The sequence below is a fragment of the Antechinus flavipes genome, chromosome 1 (assembly GCF_016432865.1).
Source record: "Antechinus flavipes isolate AdamAnt ecotype Samford, QLD, Australia chromosome 1, AdamAnt_v2, whole genome shotgun sequence".
NCBI classification, from domain to species: domain Eukaryota; kingdom Metazoa; phylum Chordata; class Mammalia; order Dasyuromorphia; family Dasyuridae; genus Antechinus; species Antechinus flavipes.
In genome coordinates, this window is record NC_067398.1 from 653,218,380 (window position 1) to 653,237,005 (window position 18,626).

At 34.2% G+C, this 18,626-nt stretch overlaps 1 protein-coding gene across 2 annotated transcripts in view; it reads right to left on the bottom strand.

Moving 5' to 3' along the window:
- The window catches only part of DNMT1 (DNA methyltransferase 1), a 43,329-nt gene that overhangs the window by 12,074 nt on the left and 12,629 nt on the right, over positions 1-18,626 (bottom strand). For both annotated transcript variants that reach the window (XM_051971483.1, XM_051971484.1), the window contains exons 7-22: positions 16,803-16,843; positions 15,186-15,234; positions 14,444-14,527; positions 13,671-13,780; positions 12,183-12,301; positions 11,169-11,261; positions 9,602-9,753; positions 9,142-9,329; positions 8,525-8,714; positions 7,875-7,972; positions 7,268-7,415; positions 3,836-3,951; positions 3,375-3,576; positions 3,142-3,275; positions 2,655-2,828; positions 747-968 (exon numbers count right to left, since the gene is read on the bottom strand). In XM_051971483.1, coding sequence (XP_051827443.1) covers positions 747-968; positions 2,655-2,828; positions 3,142-3,275; positions 3,375-3,576; positions 3,836-3,951; positions 7,268-7,415; positions 7,875-7,972; positions 8,525-8,714; positions 9,142-9,329; positions 9,602-9,753; positions 11,169-11,261; positions 12,183-12,301; positions 13,671-13,780; positions 14,444-14,527; positions 15,186-15,234; positions 16,803-16,843 — 2,120 coding nt within the window. The remainder of the gene's footprint in view (positions 1-746; positions 969-2,654; positions 2,829-3,141; positions 3,276-3,374; positions 3,577-3,835; positions 3,952-7,267; positions 7,416-7,874; positions 7,973-8,524; positions 8,715-9,141; positions 9,330-9,601; positions 9,754-11,168; positions 11,262-12,182; positions 12,302-13,670; positions 13,781-14,443; positions 14,528-15,185; positions 15,235-16,802; positions 16,844-18,626) is intronic.

Here is an 18,626-nt window from a genome sequence, read left to right on the forward strand (position 1 = left end):
AAAATACACTTCTAGAAAGAATATATTGAGAGAGATGTCACAAAACTCAATCTATCCCCCAAAACTTTTCTACTGGCCAAATACGTGGCTTTCACCACTTATTCACCCAACATTTGTCATTGGAAAGGAATTCATTGCAAGGTGCCCCATTTAAACACAAATAACATGAAAGGAGTAATATGCTTAGCCATTAGTAAGGAAAATATTTTATGAGTTGGCTGATGCCTGACAGTGAGTGACTAAGACCCTTAAGGATGGGATGTAAAATAGGCAGATTTTGGTAAAGTAAGGGTCAGATTATGGGAATGGTCATATTTAGTCACATTTAGTAAGTGGACAAAGAAGATATAAAGCGTTAAAGGCTATAAAAGGTCCAGAAGCATAGGACTGAATGAGGCTGATTGAGCAATTGTAAAGAAAGTATCAATATACCAGAAACTGATAGGATTTTGAAGAGAGAAAAGGGTTCCGAAAGGAGAATGGAAACCCTCTTCTTCAGATTTTGCCTAGGCTGGCCCTGAAGAAACAAAAGGACTTTGCAAACTACAGTATTATCATCAAAGTACTCGCACTCCCAATAATAACTGAGTACTCACCAAGTCTACATACCATATTCTACTGTCCAAAGAACTAAGGAAAATTTCAAATATTTGAATTTTTCATATAAATATTCATAAATAAACACTAAGCAATTTCTTAGAATTTTGTCACTTGCACGAATAGTTAAATTTATAATTGTTGCCAACCTGTAGAATTTGTTAACTCTCAGTTTGATGTCTGCTTCATTTGGCTTGCCATTATTGCGTTTGTTACAGAAGATCTCTTTGATGCGACCAATTCGATATGGATCAGGTGCATCCTGGTTGCTGCCTTTAATATATTCTGAATATTTCCGATAATGTTCTGGGTATAGTTCCTCATCCACCGACTCCTTCTTTGCTCTCTTGGTTGGGCTACACAACTTCATGCTGCAGAAGGTGAAGGAAACTTTATCCAGGAAGATCAAAATAAATACAACATTTTAAAAACAGATACTACCTCCCTTGGTACACGTTCAGTTTGGTCAAGAGTTACTGAGTGATAAAATTTTTGAAAGTCAGTATGTACAGACAATAAAAAAGCATTGAAAAGATTTAGTTTTGTAGGCTTTTATCACCCAGGGGACAAAAATTAAATCCATGTTATTTTGTTAGATACATTCACTTTAGAATGTGCACTTTCATGGTAGAATTTATATTCCAGTCTCCATTTATGTAGAAAGCTGTGATCAAAAACAACTCCTGTCACTTTCACTGGGGGATATCACCATGGGGTTGCCTCCTATTCAGAGAAACTTGGCTTTACTATACCTTAGATGACAAATATCACAACTACTATTTGCTCTACTAAACAGCACCATTTCAGTCTGGACTGGATTCAGTGACATCAACAGCAACATCTGCTCTCAATTTTAAAAATTCCATAGTAGTTTCCTTTCTTAAGTAATTCACTTGTGTTCCCACACCCATTTAAGTAGCTTCACCTAGCAGAATGAACCTTTCATCTGCCTCAAAGGAAGCTCCTTATTTCCTTCAGTGCAAATAATAAAATATCAGCAAGTGTTTATTGGGCACCTATTAGAGGGATTGTCATCATAGTCCTTCATCCCTGCCTCACTGTGACATGATGATCCCATTAAACTCTGACATTTAATTTAACAAGGCCAGATGATCTGAGCTGGGGGAGAAAAGAGCCACTTGGGTGAAACTATAGAGGACTAGAGAGAACTAAGTGATAGAGCTGGGAAAGATATTAGCTTAAGACTCAAGAAATGTTGCTTCAATTTTCAGTTCCTTCTGCCTCAATTTATTTAGCTGAAAAATGAAAATAATCCTTGCCCAAACTATCACTTAAAATAGTAAAAAATACGTGAAACTGTGTTATATGACATCAATATAAGAGAATATATGATTAGACAATCTGCTGTTTCACCAACATTCTTCGGTATAAATTCCAATTGGAACCAAGCAAGCTTGTAAAGTTATTAGAACTCAACTAATGAGAAATCAATTTATATAAGCTTATGTTCAACCAAGTTTGTTATATATAGATATTATTTGTTTGGTGATGAGACTGAGAAGTCAAATTTGTAGAATCTGAATTCAGTTTGGGAGTCAGCGTTTAGGGCGTTGTAAAGATTAAGCATGGAAGTAAAATAAGAATAGGTAGGGTGGAGATGCCTATGACAGTTAGGGTAGATGAAAGAGGCAAATAGATTTTCCTTCATTTTTCTCTCAAGCAGGTAAGGTTCCCTACCAGATGCTACCAAAGAGATAAAAAAAAGAATCCCCTAAAACAAGACATATAATTCTTGATGTAGAAGGGAAACTCTAAGTCAAGTGATTTTTCAGCTAAGTCTCTCTCAGATATATTATATCATGATATAATGCAGAAATAATGAAGTCCAAAACAAGATTTAGAAGAGCTAACAAGCTAATTCAGGCAAACATGAATTTGTCTAGAAAATATAAATTCTGTAACTGAAAAATATATATCTCTGACCACTAAATTTTTATGAGGAAGTTTTTTATATTTAAATCATGCTTGTAAAAATAACTTCTAATAACTTCATAAAGATATAGAAATAGATATGGATATAATGAATGAGTACTAACTTAAATCCAAAAGCTTCTGGCAAGAAGAAAACTCCATCTCCTGTCCTATATTGTACTCCATTTTTCATCGCCAGGCCATAGAGCACCTTGTGGTCTAGCTCCTCCAAAGGCTCTGTTACTCTGGGGATTTCCTTCTGCCTCATTTCAGCAAGACGTGCACAGCTTATACAGAACCTGAAAGAGAGGAATCAGAAAGCCAGATGACTGCTAATGATTTCAGCAGAAGAAAATCAAGACCAAATATCCAACTCTCTGCTGGATTTGTCTTGGCAGAAGTGGCGATTTTAAGAAAGGGAGGTGACCTTTGCTGTTCTGGATTCGTAGACCTTTATAGCTCTTTTTCATATGTGCTTCAATATTCTATTATTCCAAGAGACATGGCCCCTAATATTTTCTGTAGCAAAGGTCAGGATTAAACAATGGAATCCTGAACTGAATTGCAAACACAAATTTCAAACTAGGAATAAAAGCTTATTTTAGTACTCACTTGTATTTGTTATCCTCTGTGGGCTGGATTTTTGGAGGAGACTCAAATCTTGCATAGTCTTGATCATACCACATCTGGTAGAAATAAGTTCTCCCATCATCTTCAACCATTTTAATTTCCATGTCCAATCCCCCCTTTAGAGATAAGAGAAAGTAGATTTTGCAAACATTGGATGTGAACATACAATAGAGTATAATAGCTGGCCAAAGCTAAGTCACAAAATTTGTATCTACCTCCATGGACCAGTTTTCTGAGGGAGCTTTATAAATAACATTCACTTTGCCATGGATATAGGAGAGCTGCATATCTTCACATTCATCTACCAAGAAAAGCTCCAGAGGGTCTGATGTTGCCCCAAGGACAGTATCTATCCCAGCACAGAACCAATGAGCATGAAACATCTGTCCACTGCTGTCTTCCCACAATGCAGTAATTCTAGAAATAAAAAGGAAAAAAATTCTAATTGCTTAAAGAACACCATATCACATCTTTTTTTTTTTTTTGGGGGGGGGGGAGGCCTAGGAGTGGAGAAAGAGCTATTTAATGCTTTCTCTTCTAGAAAAGAATATTATGCACACTGTCAGTCATGGTCCCTGGATCAGATATTTTTGCTGCATCATTTTTAATTTTTCACAAGAAAGGATTTAATCTGGAAGGGTAAGTAGAAAACTAAGAAGAGATAGGCAACACAAACCTTGCTAAATATAAGGGTTTGGTGGGATCATCAGGACTAACAGAAACACAGTCTCCTACTTCTAGAGTTTCAGAGTCAATGCACACTTTCTGGTAGTAATCTTTCTTCCCATCACTCTGTAAAACAAAAGCATTGTTTATATACATATAATTTTATATATAATGATAGTTCAGGTTTTGATCCTATAAATTAAAGGGCTTCCATTCCTTCATTCCTTTCTACTATAATTAGAAATTAACAATTGTTTTAACCCCACTCAAAATATTCATGTCCACAATGGCTGACAAATGAGTAATAATAGCCAGTTCTTTCTTTCTTTTGTTTTTTTTGGTGAGGTAACTGGGGTTAAGTGACTTGCCCAGGGTCACATAGCTAGGAAGTATTAAGTGTCTGAGGCCAGATTTGAACTCTGGTCCTCCTGACTTCTGGGCTGGTATTCTATCTACTGCCCCACCTAGCTACCCCCAAATAAGCCCATTTCTTAAGCATAAAAGAATACATATCACTTTGGCAAGAAAATAAGAAAAAAAAAGGGGAGGGGGGGGAAGGATGCACTTAACATTTCCTAGCTGTGTGACCCTGGGCAAGTCACTTAATTCCAATTGCCTCAGCAAAAAGAAAAAAGAAAAGAAAAGGGAAGGGGGAAGGAGAAAATATCTCGTTCTCTAATTTAATATATGAAGCCAGAGAAAAGGGCATTTTTCTCCAAATCCAAAAGAAAAATGTTCAAAATAACCTTTACCAAAGCAGGCGCTTAAGTCCAAAGTATGCAAGGCATTGACCTGAATATTCAATTCTCATGCAAATGCCTCAAAAACCAAAGAGGGATAATTTAAAATAAAACAAAATTTTAATTTGCAAAATTTAAAAATACGTAGATTTAAAAAAAAAATGGGAAAACTAACATATTTCTAAAACATTCATTGATTTGGTGGCACCTAAGTTGACAATTCCACACCTTTGCTGGGTCAGGAAGATCCATGTTCATTCAAATCTGACCTCCCCCACAAAACTAGTTGTGTGACCCCAGACAATAGCTTAATCCTGTCTCCCTTAGTTTCTTCATGTATAAAATGAATGTAACAATAGCATGTAGCTCTCAAGGTTGTTATGAAGACAAAATGAATTATTTATATGGTGTCTAACATATGATAGGTGCTTAATAAATCCATGTTTCTTTCCCCCCATTCATAAAGCTACCATCTTAGTTCAGGTCCTCTAGCTTTGCAAAGAGCCTCCTAATTGATTACCCAACCTCAAACAGCCTTCTCCTGCCTCAGCACTACAATCCATCCCACACAGCAGTAATCAAAGTAATTTCCTTAAAGTATAAATCTGCTCATAGACAAATTGAGTCAACATAATAAAAAGTTTACTAACTAATATTCCTAAATCTTGATTGGTACCATGTCAATCAAACGCCAAAGGATCACTTTACAGAAATAGAAAAAACAATTTTCATCTAGAGTAACAAAAGGTCAAGAATTTTAAGGAAAGTTTAAAAAAATGGAGGGGAAAAAGAAACCTTGCATAAACAAATCCCAGAAGATATACCACAAAGCAGTATTCATCAAAATGATCTGCTGCTGGTTTAAAAATTGAGTGATAGATTAGGAAAAGATTAAGCCTACAACATGAAGAAAGCATGCTGGCTTAATGTTCAGGAAATCCAAAAGATCCAGTGACAGAGTAAAGACTTATGACAAAAACCATTGGGAAAACTTAGATTGCCAGAAATTAGACATTTCCAACATCTCACAAGATATGTAAAGAGAAACATAAATAATTACTTAGGCACAAAAGATTCTATCAAAAGCAACTTAGAGGCACACAGAAGAAATAATCTTTTTGATCTATGGATAAGGGAAGAATTCTTGACCAGACAAAAGATAAATGGAATCACAGAAGATAATCAGATCATGTAAAATTAAAAGTGCATAAACTAATGCATTAAATTTAAAAGGGAATCAACTGGGGGAAGGGGGGGATTCTTTGCAGCAAGTTTCTCTGATAAAAATTTCACATCAAAGATGTAGAAAGAAAAAATTCAAATTTAAAAAGAGTAAAAACCATTCTCTAATTGATAAATGGTTGTAAGCAGCTTTAAAGGAAGGAATCCAAACTATCAGCAATCACAAAGAAATTACAAAAATACAAATTAAAAGCAATTCAACTGTCAAATTCCCTACTCTTACCCATCAGTCTTCTCATACCCATTAGACTAGAAGAGATGAAAAATGTCCCCAAAGTCACTAATTGGTACATACACATTTGAATTTTGTGATAATACTATCAGGCCTACTAAGCCCCAGAGATCATTTTTTTAAAGATGCATATAAACATTTATTGCAGCTCTTTTTGTATTTGCAAAAAAACTAGAAACTAATCTAAAAGGTGCCTACTTATTAGGAAACAGCTAAACAAATTTTGGCACACGAGGGGAATGGAATATTATTGTACCACTAAGAAATGACAAAATGGACAATTTAAAAGAAAACTGGGAAGAATTTTATGAATGCAGACTAAAATAAGCAAGAATTAGAACAATTTATGCAATGACAAAAATATTACAAAGAAAAAACAACTCTTAAAATACTTTAGAACTCTGATCAATGTAATGACAAACTACAATTCTAAAAGACCGTTAAATTATGCTACACACCTCCTGACACCTTAAGGTGACATCTTAAGACAAAATGAAAAATAGATTTTTGGTTATGGCCAATGAAGGAATTTGTTATGAGGTTTTATCTATTCTTGTTGTGATTGTTCAATGGGGGTAGAGGAATAAAAAGAAATAATAATAAAAAAAGTGAAAATTAAGTTTCTAAAACTACAGATATAATCATGTAACTCCATTACTCAATTAACACTACTGACTTTCTATTGTCTTCAGGATAAAATATAAACTTTTAAATATTTAACATTTAGAAGACCTTTTACAACTGGTTCCAACTTATCTTTCTAGACTCATTGGGCATTATTCCACTTCTTCTCTATTATACTTTCCAGCTTTCTTTCTATTCTTCACACACAACTTTCAATTTTCCATCTATAATGTCTGAACTACATGGTTTGGAATGCATTCCCTCCTTACCTGTTTCAGTGCCTCTCCCCTGCTTTAGATCACAATCTAAATAATGCAAAGAATTATCTACACTTTTGTCTGTGGTAAAGCTGATAAGCTGGTAAAACAGAAGATGAATAAGATATTGACCAATGCTGTTTTAACAGCAGTTATTAATTAGTTAGCAGGGAGTAGCCTATGAAGGTATTACTAAGAAATCTTCCAGCTGTTCCTATTTCCAAAAAAACACTTAAAACAACCTTGAGGTTAAAAGAAAGTGGCTTTTTGTTCACCAACAACCTCCACATGCTTGTTAAAATGGAAACATTCCTTAGAATAAAACAAAACAAACTTCTAAATATTACCTTGATTGGAGCTCCAACCCAGGAGATCCTAGTCTTATTCTGTTTTTTTTTCCTCCCCTGCAGCATTTTTTTGGGTGAGGGCATTTCAGGAATATTATCATCAACTTCTTCATCTTCATCAGCTTCTTTCACAGCCAGATTTGGGCACCTAGAAAGTCAATGATCCTCATTATAAGAACTTTTGGGACTACAAATAATTCCTAGTTAATATATATAATATTTGAAGTCAGCCTTCAAACGCCTCATTAGGAAATCTGGGATCTCAAAGTCTTTGCCTGCAGAGTGAGCACAAATACATGGTAGGAAATCCTACCAAACTGGGCCTTCAAGAAAAGACCCAGAGATTTACACATACTTGTTTTCTGGGGACCTAGTGAGAGAATCACCACATTCAGACACTGACAATGTCTGAATACATTAAATTGAATACAATTAAAGCATATTTTAAAAACATTGGTCATAAATGTACAGTAAGGAGGAGCTTTTTATGGGTGCACCCTAATGTGGGGCCTTTCTCTGTAAATCTGTGTTCTCTAGAATGACCTATTCCTATAAGAAAAGAAAGTAACTTTTAGATGACATGGTTACTAAGGAAAACTGTTTTTACCTCCTCTGTAGACAAGCCTGTTTGCTGCGCCCACTGCCACCAAATTTAACCATATCTTGACAGGCTTTACATTTTCCACATTCGGGTTGTTGGCAAACCTAGAATAACCAAGAATACAGGTATTCAGTCTCCCATGATTAGTGCTAACATCTATATTAGAAACTAAATTCCCAGACAAATATAAAAATCAGAAAGAAGGCCAAAAGGAGTCTTATTAAAAGTCGGACAACACAACATCCTCCTAGGAATTAAATGACTGCACTGGCTTTAGGGGAATATTAGGATGGAATTTGGAGATAAAACTTAATGGTCTAAGCCACTCTTTCCTGGCACATGAACATGAAGACTACCAGGTAGAGACTGAACCACTCCGTACTCCCTGAGAAAGAGAAGAGGCAGTCAGAGACGACCCTAAGCTTAGCTTGACAAAAACTGCAGTAGAATTTTGAACATCTAGGAGGCTCACAAAGCACCATCATTATAAAAAATTTGTTGCCTAATGAAAACCATTTCATATCAAAGGGATAACACTGAGGACAAATACCCTCTTCATGGACCACACTTATAAAAAATCCATGTAATGGTCCAAAGAATCCCAAAGATTCTCCTTTAACTAACTCAAATTTGCAACTCCAGCCCAAATGTGTTACCTCACAGACACCACAACGCCTCCGCTTCATGACATTCTCCTTGTCATCTTCTCTTTCATTCTTTTCAATTTGCTCTGAGAAGAAAGTATCAAAAATCAGATAGACAAGTTTGGTGGTCGTGGCTTTGGTTGGTCCTTTATCCTTGTCGATTTTGGTAGGGTGTCTGATAGCTTGCCGCCTTGCAGCTCGTCTGAAAGTTAGAAATCGTGAATAAATAAGAATGCTCTGTTCTAACAGTAATGGGACAATGGAAATAAATTCTTTTTCTAGATGCACACATTCAATGCCATTTCAGCCAGTTTTTCAGAAAAGTAGTAATCTGTCAGGACAGTCAGAAAGATCACCTCCTACCTTCTCTTTGCCCAGGAAGTCATACTAAAGAAGAACTCTTTAAGATTTTCCCCAAAAAGCCAAGAGCAGGGAAATGAACATACAAGGAATTATATTTTCCCTAGAAAGAGCTATGTCATCATATGGATTATCACCCTGCTAAGTAATTTCAGTATTTTATAGATTGTTTTAAAATTTTTAAAAATTTTGTCTCTATTACTACTAGACTAGTACTAGACTACTAAAATAGAATAGCAGAAAAAGTTATAAATCTTAACAGTCTTTACCTTTTCCCCAAGGTGACACCGGCTAATTTAATCAAGTCTCTCATGCAAGGGGTGATAATGACAGGCTGCTCATCACTGTCTCCAGCTTCATCATAGCTTTCTACCTGCTCTACTACAAACTGGGCATGTCGAAGAAGAGAATCTTCTGTGAACCGATTGAAGTTCAGTCCAGCAGGAGGAACAGTAGTCTTTTAAAAGGAAAAAAGACAAATTAAAAAAAATAAATAAAAATCAAAAGTTAATCTTCCCTGTAAAGCAAAGCTGCCATTCTGAGTTTAAGGCTTTATATTAGAAATACTTTTCATAATTAGAAAAAGATATGGCAGGAGTCAAATCAAACCTCTCCATTTTAACAATTTGGAATCACAGAAACAGATTCATAAAGAGCCCCAAACCCTATTTTCTATAGGCAATTAACTTGGGGTTTACACTGGGCATGTTAAGGATTGAGCACACTTACTTCAATCTTATTGATCAAATCTTCATAACTGACATCAGGATTATTCTGTAAGAATTCAACAACTATTTTACTCATGTAGATCTTCTCCTGCATTAGTGCAAATATAGGTGCATATTCCTCACTAGGAGCCATCAAAATATAATCAGCAAACGCTAGAAGATAAGATGGATTATACAGTAATGTAATGACAAAATAAAACAAATGAAAAACATTAAAGACAACAAATTCAACTGAATTTCAGTAAGCATGTTTGGTACACGAGCACAAAAGATGAATATGCCAATTTTGAGACAGCACCTGTTTTCCAAAAGAATCTAAGATCTTCCAGGCTGGAAGATCCTTGGTAAGGTGGCACAACAGATGGAGCACCAGGCCACAAGTTAGCAAGACTTATTTTTCTGAGCTCAAATCCAGTCTCAGATATTTTATCAGCTTTGTGATTCTGGGCAAGTCACTTAATGTTATCTGCCTCTGTTTCCTCATCTATAAAAGATCTGAAAGAAATGTATTTCTGCCAAGAAAACCCCAAAAGATGTCATGAAGAGTTAGTCATGACAAAAAAGCATCTAAGCATCCCAGCATACTGTTAACTAAGAATATATGATTTGGAGCCAAAAGACCTGAGTTAAAATCTCACTATACCTCTCAGCCTCAACTGCTTCATCTATAAAATGAAAGGGCTAAACTTAATAACAGTTATGGTCTCTTCTATCATTAAACCTATGATCCTGTTAAGAAGTGGTACTCTTGAATACAGAATTTCAGAGACAGTCTCTGTCGCTTTATTTTGCTTAACTGCTGTTTGTTATAAAATTCAACTGAGAGAGAAGGAATGCTATTTGAAGACAACAGTGACATAAAAATGGAAAGAAAAAAATCTTTTTTTTTTTTTTTTTTACAAATTTAAAATTAACCCCAAAAATTGAAAAAAAAATTTTTTTAATAAGCAAACTTGGATAACTCTCACCCTTATTGTAAAGTCCTTAAGCAAATACTAGAGAACTAGAGTATTTAAGTCAACAAATAATTTAGTTTTCCATTAAAGAGTAAACCCAGTTTGAATAGAATGTTCCCATAATTTACAGACAGGGTGAGAGCTCAAGAGTGGGACAGAAAGAACAAGCATTTATTAAACACCTACTGTGCTAAAGTACTTTACAAATATTAACTCATTTAATCCTCATCTCCTATGAGATAGGTGCTATTATTATTTAATTCTCATTTTACAATTGAGAAAAAATGAGGTAAAGAAAAGTTAAGTGACTTGGCCAGAGACATGCTGTTGATAAATATCTAAATCATTCAAATCTTCTTGAAGTCTTCAAGGCCCAGAATTCTATACACTGTGCTACCTATCTACACTTTATAAGAATAGATTATCCTACTTAGGTAAATTTATTTCATAACTTCACAAAAACTTTGGTCACTTGAAGGCCCTTATCAAGGTATTTCTAAGACACCAACAAGAGTATTTGGAATATATTTTATAAATACCCAATTCTAAGAATTTTGATGCTATAGTAAAATGTTCCCAAATATTTCAAATTAATTTCTATTTTGAAGGTACCTGTGGTGAAGCCAATCAAAGCTTTCTCGCCACCATCAAAACCAGTGATCCACCATGCATTTATGGGGCCAAGTTTTTTGGCTCTGACACCACCTAAGAAAAAAATAAAGAATATAAATTTAAGTCATTTTTTCCCTTTTAACAAAGAGCAAAAAATGTTTAAAGTTTGACTAATGAAAGTCAAAAGTAAAATGTCATGTTCTGAATGTTAACAACCACAACTAAAGTCTAATTGTGATTCCTCATTGTTGCAACCTGGATGACACTGAGTCTTTCAATTTTAAGTAAGATAAACACAGGTTCTACCTAGCTGGAATGTTTTAACAGTGGAGTGCCAACAAAGGCACTCACAAAGTTTGGTGGATTCCTCACCAAAAGGTTGGATAAAAGATGACAATTTAAAAACCACAGCAATTCACAACAGTCTAATATGTCTAATAGTTATGATATGTCAATGAAGAGTATTCTTATCAGTGAATTAAATGTTTCCTTTTACTAACAGGTGATTAATTCAGATTTAATGGCAAATATCATTTCTAAGTAATCAAACTATTACCGAAAATTAGTCCCTCAGACTGTGTTATAAATACTTTGGCAAATTAGCAAAACTCTGCAATTCTAAGAATTTTAAACCACGACTAAACTATCTCAACGTAAGGCCTATTGCCCAAATGAATGTACAGCACTAAAAAGAAAAGGGAACAAGACAAAATTATGCAGAATTAATGTGCTTTCCATTGGTCCAGAAGCTGACTATAAACACTAGCACAAAGAGTAACCAAATCCGAATATACACAGATCAATCAGAAGAGGACTCAGAAACAAAGTACTTGTTATTTTAACAATCAAAAGTTAATATGCCCTTCAAACATTTCTCCATGACTGAAGTTTATGGCATTATGTATGATCTTAATTTAAATGTTGATTGATGGTTATCCAATTTATAAAAAAAAAGCAAGGATGTACAATAGTCTCTCTGTCCCAAATACGGTACCCTGAAATATGTATTCTTACCATCCAGACATGGGTTGTCATCGTAGATTGGTTTTACTGTCCCACTGAAGTAGAGTTCTATATTCTTCTCAATTAGGCCTGTATCAAATGGGCACAGATGGCCCTTCTTATCATAAACACTAGTGAGGGAGGGAAAAAAGGACTTTTTTGTAACTATCCTACTACAAATTTAAACCAGATACTGAAGCATTATGAACGCCAACTTCTTTAAGTTAAAGGGATTATATTTGAGTCCCAAGCTCAGTAACCCATTTTATTCATAATCAAATCTCCATAGCTATCATACATGCACCTGTGTCCCCCAACCAAGATTAAGAAGGAATAGCATCAAATGTATACAGAAAGTCCTCTTTAGGTTTAAGAAGTAAAGAAAAGATTAAGAGAAAAGAGACAAGGCCCTGTTTATTTAGTTGATATTTTTGCTCATGCTAATTCCTTTTCCCTTGCCTGGGGAGGTATACTCTCCTGGTCATCTTGGCTTCCCTGCCCATGTTTGATGCCTCCCTTGAATTCCCTCCTTCAAATAAGAGAAATCACCTGTTTTCCTTTCAATTCTCACTGAATTTTGTGTTTCTGATAACATTCATATCATGAGGAAGTAACGCCATGATAGAAAACCCAAGATTCAGTCTCAGCTCTACTATTTACTATCTGTGTGATAACCATAGGTAAGCTCCAACCTCCCAAATTGCCATTTCTATACCTGCAATTGAGGGACATCTATCTCATAATAGGTACATACTGATATTTTCTATCTCATAAGACTGTTGTGAGAACCCAATGAAAAGGTATAAACAGCACCTTGTACCAGGAAATACTTACTATGGAAAAGGCAAACAATCACTAATCTATGTAGAAATTATCTTCCCTATTGGATTCCAGTCCCTGAGAGCAGACACCATCTGGTTTCTTATTTCCTATAATCCAACACTCAAAACATTGGTCCAATGAAGAATTCCCAGTATTGCCAAAGGGAAGGCAACCAACCTCCAACAGGAGTGGAGAAGGATTCAGCTCTCAATTACATCCTTAGTGAGGTTTTCTACGTAAGGGCCTTTTATAACTATAGTTACCTGAGACATTATCCTATAAACTCCACAGTATAGAAGTATCATTCCATGTAAATCTATTGGGTTTGGAATGGGGATAAAAAACTAGCTCTCCTCCCCTAATTTTTCCTTGTCTTTCTTCCCCTTTTGATCCCAAATCTTTAATAAAGCATAATTTAGAATTATATTAATAATTTTCACTATTTACTAAACAATTTTAACAGAATATAAAAGTATAAAGCAAATAAAATGGCTTTATATATTTCTCTAAGTAGAAAACTAAATTTTGAGGCCCTACATGAATTTTTCTTTTGTGATTACTTTAGAGGGAAAAAAAAAAATTTCATCCTAGAGTCAAATGTTTTCTCTTAAATAATTTGTCAAAGTGATTAACACAAGAATCAAAGCCCCAACTCCATCTCTCTTACACCCATGTTACCTGAAGGATGTTACTCTATGCTGTGGGAGATCATCATAACTTTCAAAGCCATCTTCATTGGCATCAAAAATGGATAATCGTTCATCCGTTAACATCTCTGGCTCATCCAACTAAGAGGTATTTAAAAATTATACAAAGGAGAATACTATGAGAATATTAAAAGTACTCAAACTTTTTGCATCAAAATAAGTTAATTTCAATTTATTTCTGTTATTGTAACTTATAGGAAATATTTCCTAATTACTTAAAATTCTTTCTTGTTTTTCTAATCTTAAATATGGTCATGAATAACATAAAAAAAACTAATCAAAAATAACTTAAATTATCCACATCCTAGTTCCCATCTACCTTTCAGCTAGTTTTCTCCACGAAATCTGTCAGCTATACTATCTGATACCTGAATTTAACCCTACACTTCTGTGTATTCACAGAAATTTTCTTCCTATCTAAAATGTATTTTTTCATATCTGTTTGTCTTATTTCCATGTCTTATATCAAGGCTCATCTTAAGTGCAATATCCTCAGTGTAGAAGTCTTTGATTCCCACCCCATCTCAGGTTTAAATTTTCCTTACATTTTTCTTATTTGTGTTTTTGCTATATATTTTCTCGCCCAGTCCTCATCACTAAATAGAACATAAGCTCATTCAGGGCAGGGACTGTTTCTGCCAGGATAAAGACTTTTGTTTTTATATCCCTAGTGTCCAATATATTTTATACATAAGTACTTAATCAATAATTGTTGGATTAAAAAAGGAAAAAAAAAAAACTTACTGCACCATCAGGATCTCCTTGAAAAAATTTTAGATCAGGATCATCCAGGTACTGCCTGCAATCCATACACTTAGGAGGAGTAGACTACAGGGAATAACACATTAAAAAGTATTTAGAAACAGTTGTAGGAGTTACAAGAAAACCTGACACATTTATTGTTTTAAGATAGCACAGATAAATCCTGATTTAGGCAAGAAAATTGTTTCCCAAGAGTCTAGTCATATTTTAAGTGTAACAATTTTTAAAAAAGCATTTTAAACAATTCTGAAGAAAATTATTTTAGAAGAAAAATAAATCACAACTTAATTTAGGTTAAGTTCAGATTTTTTTATACAGGGTAATACAAAAGGACAAAACAATAAGAGTTCTTCTTTTTTAATTAAACTTATCCCAAAAAACTATCCCTAAAACCAACCACTTAACAGTAGTTTCAAAAAGTTAACATCAAAATCAATGGGAGAGAAACCAGATAATTTTACCATGTGCCTCCTTGTGTTGTCTTATTATTATTCTGAGACCTTCCCTACCATAGAATTTAAAGAGTGATAAAATTTAAAGCTGAAAAGATCCTAAATTATCTGATCCAATTCCTCAGTTTACATATGGGGGGAAAAAAACCACACAAAAGATTAAAAGACATGTCCAAAATCTCACCTAGTAAACAGCATTTTTAGATTTTTAGTGTACAGGAATAATACATTTAAGAAAAACACTAATCTGCCTTAATTCACAAACATCTTACCTTTACAGGTAGTACAGGCTTCCCCTGAACTACTTCTTTTATTTCAGATCTGTATAAAAAGAACAATTAAGCAATGAAAATTCAACACTAAAACTTGGCTTCTGTTAAACAGCTTCTCAGTGATAATTTAACGCCTAATCCCATCTCAGTGAATTTTGTGCAATCCTAGGCAGGATTCATAGAAAATGCTCTAGTTGCAGTTTTTGTAAAATCTAAAATTCAGAAACTAAAAAGTATATAACACCATTAGTAGAAACCCAAATAACTTGTCAAAATTTTAAGTCCTTATCTAATGCCTTTTGACACACAGGCTAGTGGTCTAAGATCTATCATAGAACCGTGAATTGGTCTAATCATGCTGGAAAACAATTGGAACTGTGCCCAAAAAATTATTAAACTACATACCCTTTGACCGAATACACTACTAGATCTATACCCCAAAGATATAAAAAAAGAAGAAACAGATCTCTACATACAAAAATATATAGTGCTGCTTTTTGTGACGATAAAAAAAACTGGAAACTAAAGGGATACTCATCAATTAGGGAGTGGCTGAAAAAGTTGTGGAATATGAATATGATGCACTACTATGCTATACTCTAAGAAATGATGAATGTGATAAATTTTTTAAAGTATCAGAAGATTTGTATGAACTGTTGCAAAGAAAAATGAGCAGAATCAGGAAAAATACTTCTACAATTGTAAAGATAAATAACTGAAAATTTAGGAATCACAATTGCAAAGAACCCATAATGAAACAAGCTATCCACCTTCAGATAGAGCTAATTGACTCAGAATGCAGATTGAAACTTAATTTTTCTTTTGTCTTTTTTTTTAGACATGGCTAATATAGGAATTTGCTTTACTTGACTCTTAAGTAAGTGTACCACTGTTTTTTGGTGTTTTTTTTTTAAATTCTTGTCTTTTTCATGGTTAGAGGAGAGGCAGAAAAGGAAGGAAAAAATTAAAAGTTGAAAATTAAATTAAATTTCAAAAAAAATTATGATCTATGTTACTCAAGAATAAAACAGAATATGTTACCAATGTAAAGAATCTTCCAACTATGTCCAGTTATACAGTCTCTGAAGATTGACCGTTTAAGCAGAATACTGGTAACATAATGAATTCTATGGGGATAGCAATTTATGAAAAAGGGAAAGACTTCATCTGTACTAATGGGGATACCTATGTTTATAAAATTAAAGCTCTTTCCCAATGTATCACAATGCAAGTCCCTTCTTGTACTAATAAAGAAAATAAGTCCAGAGAAGACAAGAGGCTTGTCTTCCCACAGGGAAATACAGCACAAGTGAGACTATAGGGTCCCAGTTGTGCCCTCTCTTTATTGCATCACACTGCTAAACACAGTAATAAACACTAGTTCCAAAAGGACACAATTTATAAAATAGGAATTATTTCTAAGAATCCAATTAAGTAAGAAGTTCACTTTCTAATTTCTTTAGTAATGTCTCAGTTGATCTGGGTTCTGATTAGGCCCAATCTCTTACTAAAAATCCTCTAATTATCCCTTCCTTGTTCCCAGAGAAAAATCCTTTTAGAACACATGAGGATCAGCAAAACCAAAAAAAAAAAAAAAAAAAAAAATTCACTCCTTACCCTTCTTTGACTTCAAATTTCATTTTCTTTTCCCCTTGTTCCTAAAAGGGAATAATTAAAAATATAGAGGTAAAAAAATTTCATCAAAAGATTATGCTTAGAAAGGCATCACAGCCAAGAAGGATTTGGTCGGTGCCTCCTACTTCACTAAAGGATATGGTAAATGTAAAAACAACAAAATACACCTTGATATACTTTATAATCTAGTTGGTATGAATAGCATATGTAGTCATTAAAATATATATGTCTTTAAAGATATATTAACACATATGTACACATATTTTTATATACATTTACTAATTTTCTGTATGAGAGCAATATACTTTAGGATACTAATTAGAAATGCCACAGGAATTATAGAGAGAAAGTCAGAGTATTGTCAGAAGGGAATCATTGTCAGAAGGAATCTCCAAGATTCCCCACCTAGTATCCTCTTCCACATAATAATATTCCTAATGAACAGTCTTTCTGTCAAGGCACATATCACAGAAGAAAGTCTCTAACCTTTCTACTTTTGATTGGAAACCACTCTAAGTTGTCATCCAAAGTGGAAATCATTCTTAAAATACACAAGATGTATATCTTTTCCAAATATAATTAATAATTATTGGTAGTGGGTCAGTTTAAGACCCATTTACATATTAAAATAGTACAAAAGAATTATACATTACAAAAAATAAAAAAATCTTTCTTCAAAAATCAGGCTTAGCATGAAGTGGCTACCTTTATAAGTTGCTATATTCTTTACAAAATATTTTCTTGCATGTTATTTTTTTACATATTAAGAAATAAATTCAAAGTGTAACTTAGTCACCCAACTAGTTAGCAATGCAATCTTTTAGACTGTTTAGAACTCACATCTGGCAAGTCCAGTACTCTTTATATAATATTGCCTTTAAAGACTGCTCACTATCTCAAACTCCCAACTAACATCTTCAGATCACTTCTACGGCTAAAATGTTTACTTGATCCTACCATTAGTCTGTATCTTTTTTCTCAGTCATACTGCTAGGAAAAGCTATTACCTCCTGACTTTGCTTTACCTCCTGACTGTACATCCACATTTCAACCTTTCAGAAGCTGGCTTCAACCACATAATTAAAGAACTACTCTCTCCCAAAGTAATTTACAATCAAAATACTAAGTCCAATAATTTTCCCTGCCTTCAGCTTTCTCGACTTCCCATAGCTTCTCAAGGTGCTGATCATTCTCCTTCCCCCAGATGTTCTCTCCTCACTGTGTTTTAATAACAAGAATCCTTTTATATTCCCCTGTTCCCTAACTAGTCAAAGCTTATAAGTTTCCTCTGCAGGATTCTCATACATATTTTATCCTTTTAAAAGATTATGCCTCAAGGCTCTCTTCTGGTCCTCTTCTCTTCCCTCTCAAAACTCTCTTCCCTTGGTAATCGCATCATCTCTCATGGGTTTAACTATTAGCTCTGTACAGATATCTAGCCCTCATCCTTTTCCTGATAAACCTTCACTACCAATACTGCCACACTTAGATATCCCACAGGCATCTCAAACTAAACATTCTCCCAAAAGTCACCACTCTTTCTAATTTCTTGTGTCAAGAGCACTAATGAACTTTTCATTTGCATAGGTCTGCAAACATGGAGTCATCCTCAACCCTTCAGTTCTCTCCCTCAATACCCATTTCCATTTAGTTTTCAAGTCTTGTGTATATTCAAGCATATATATCCACAACATCTTTGAACTCACGGTCTCTCCTCATAAGACCACCACCCAAATCATAGTCCCTTTTACTTCACCTAGACTGTTGTAATAATCTTCCTGTCTCCAATTTCAATCCCTTTCAATT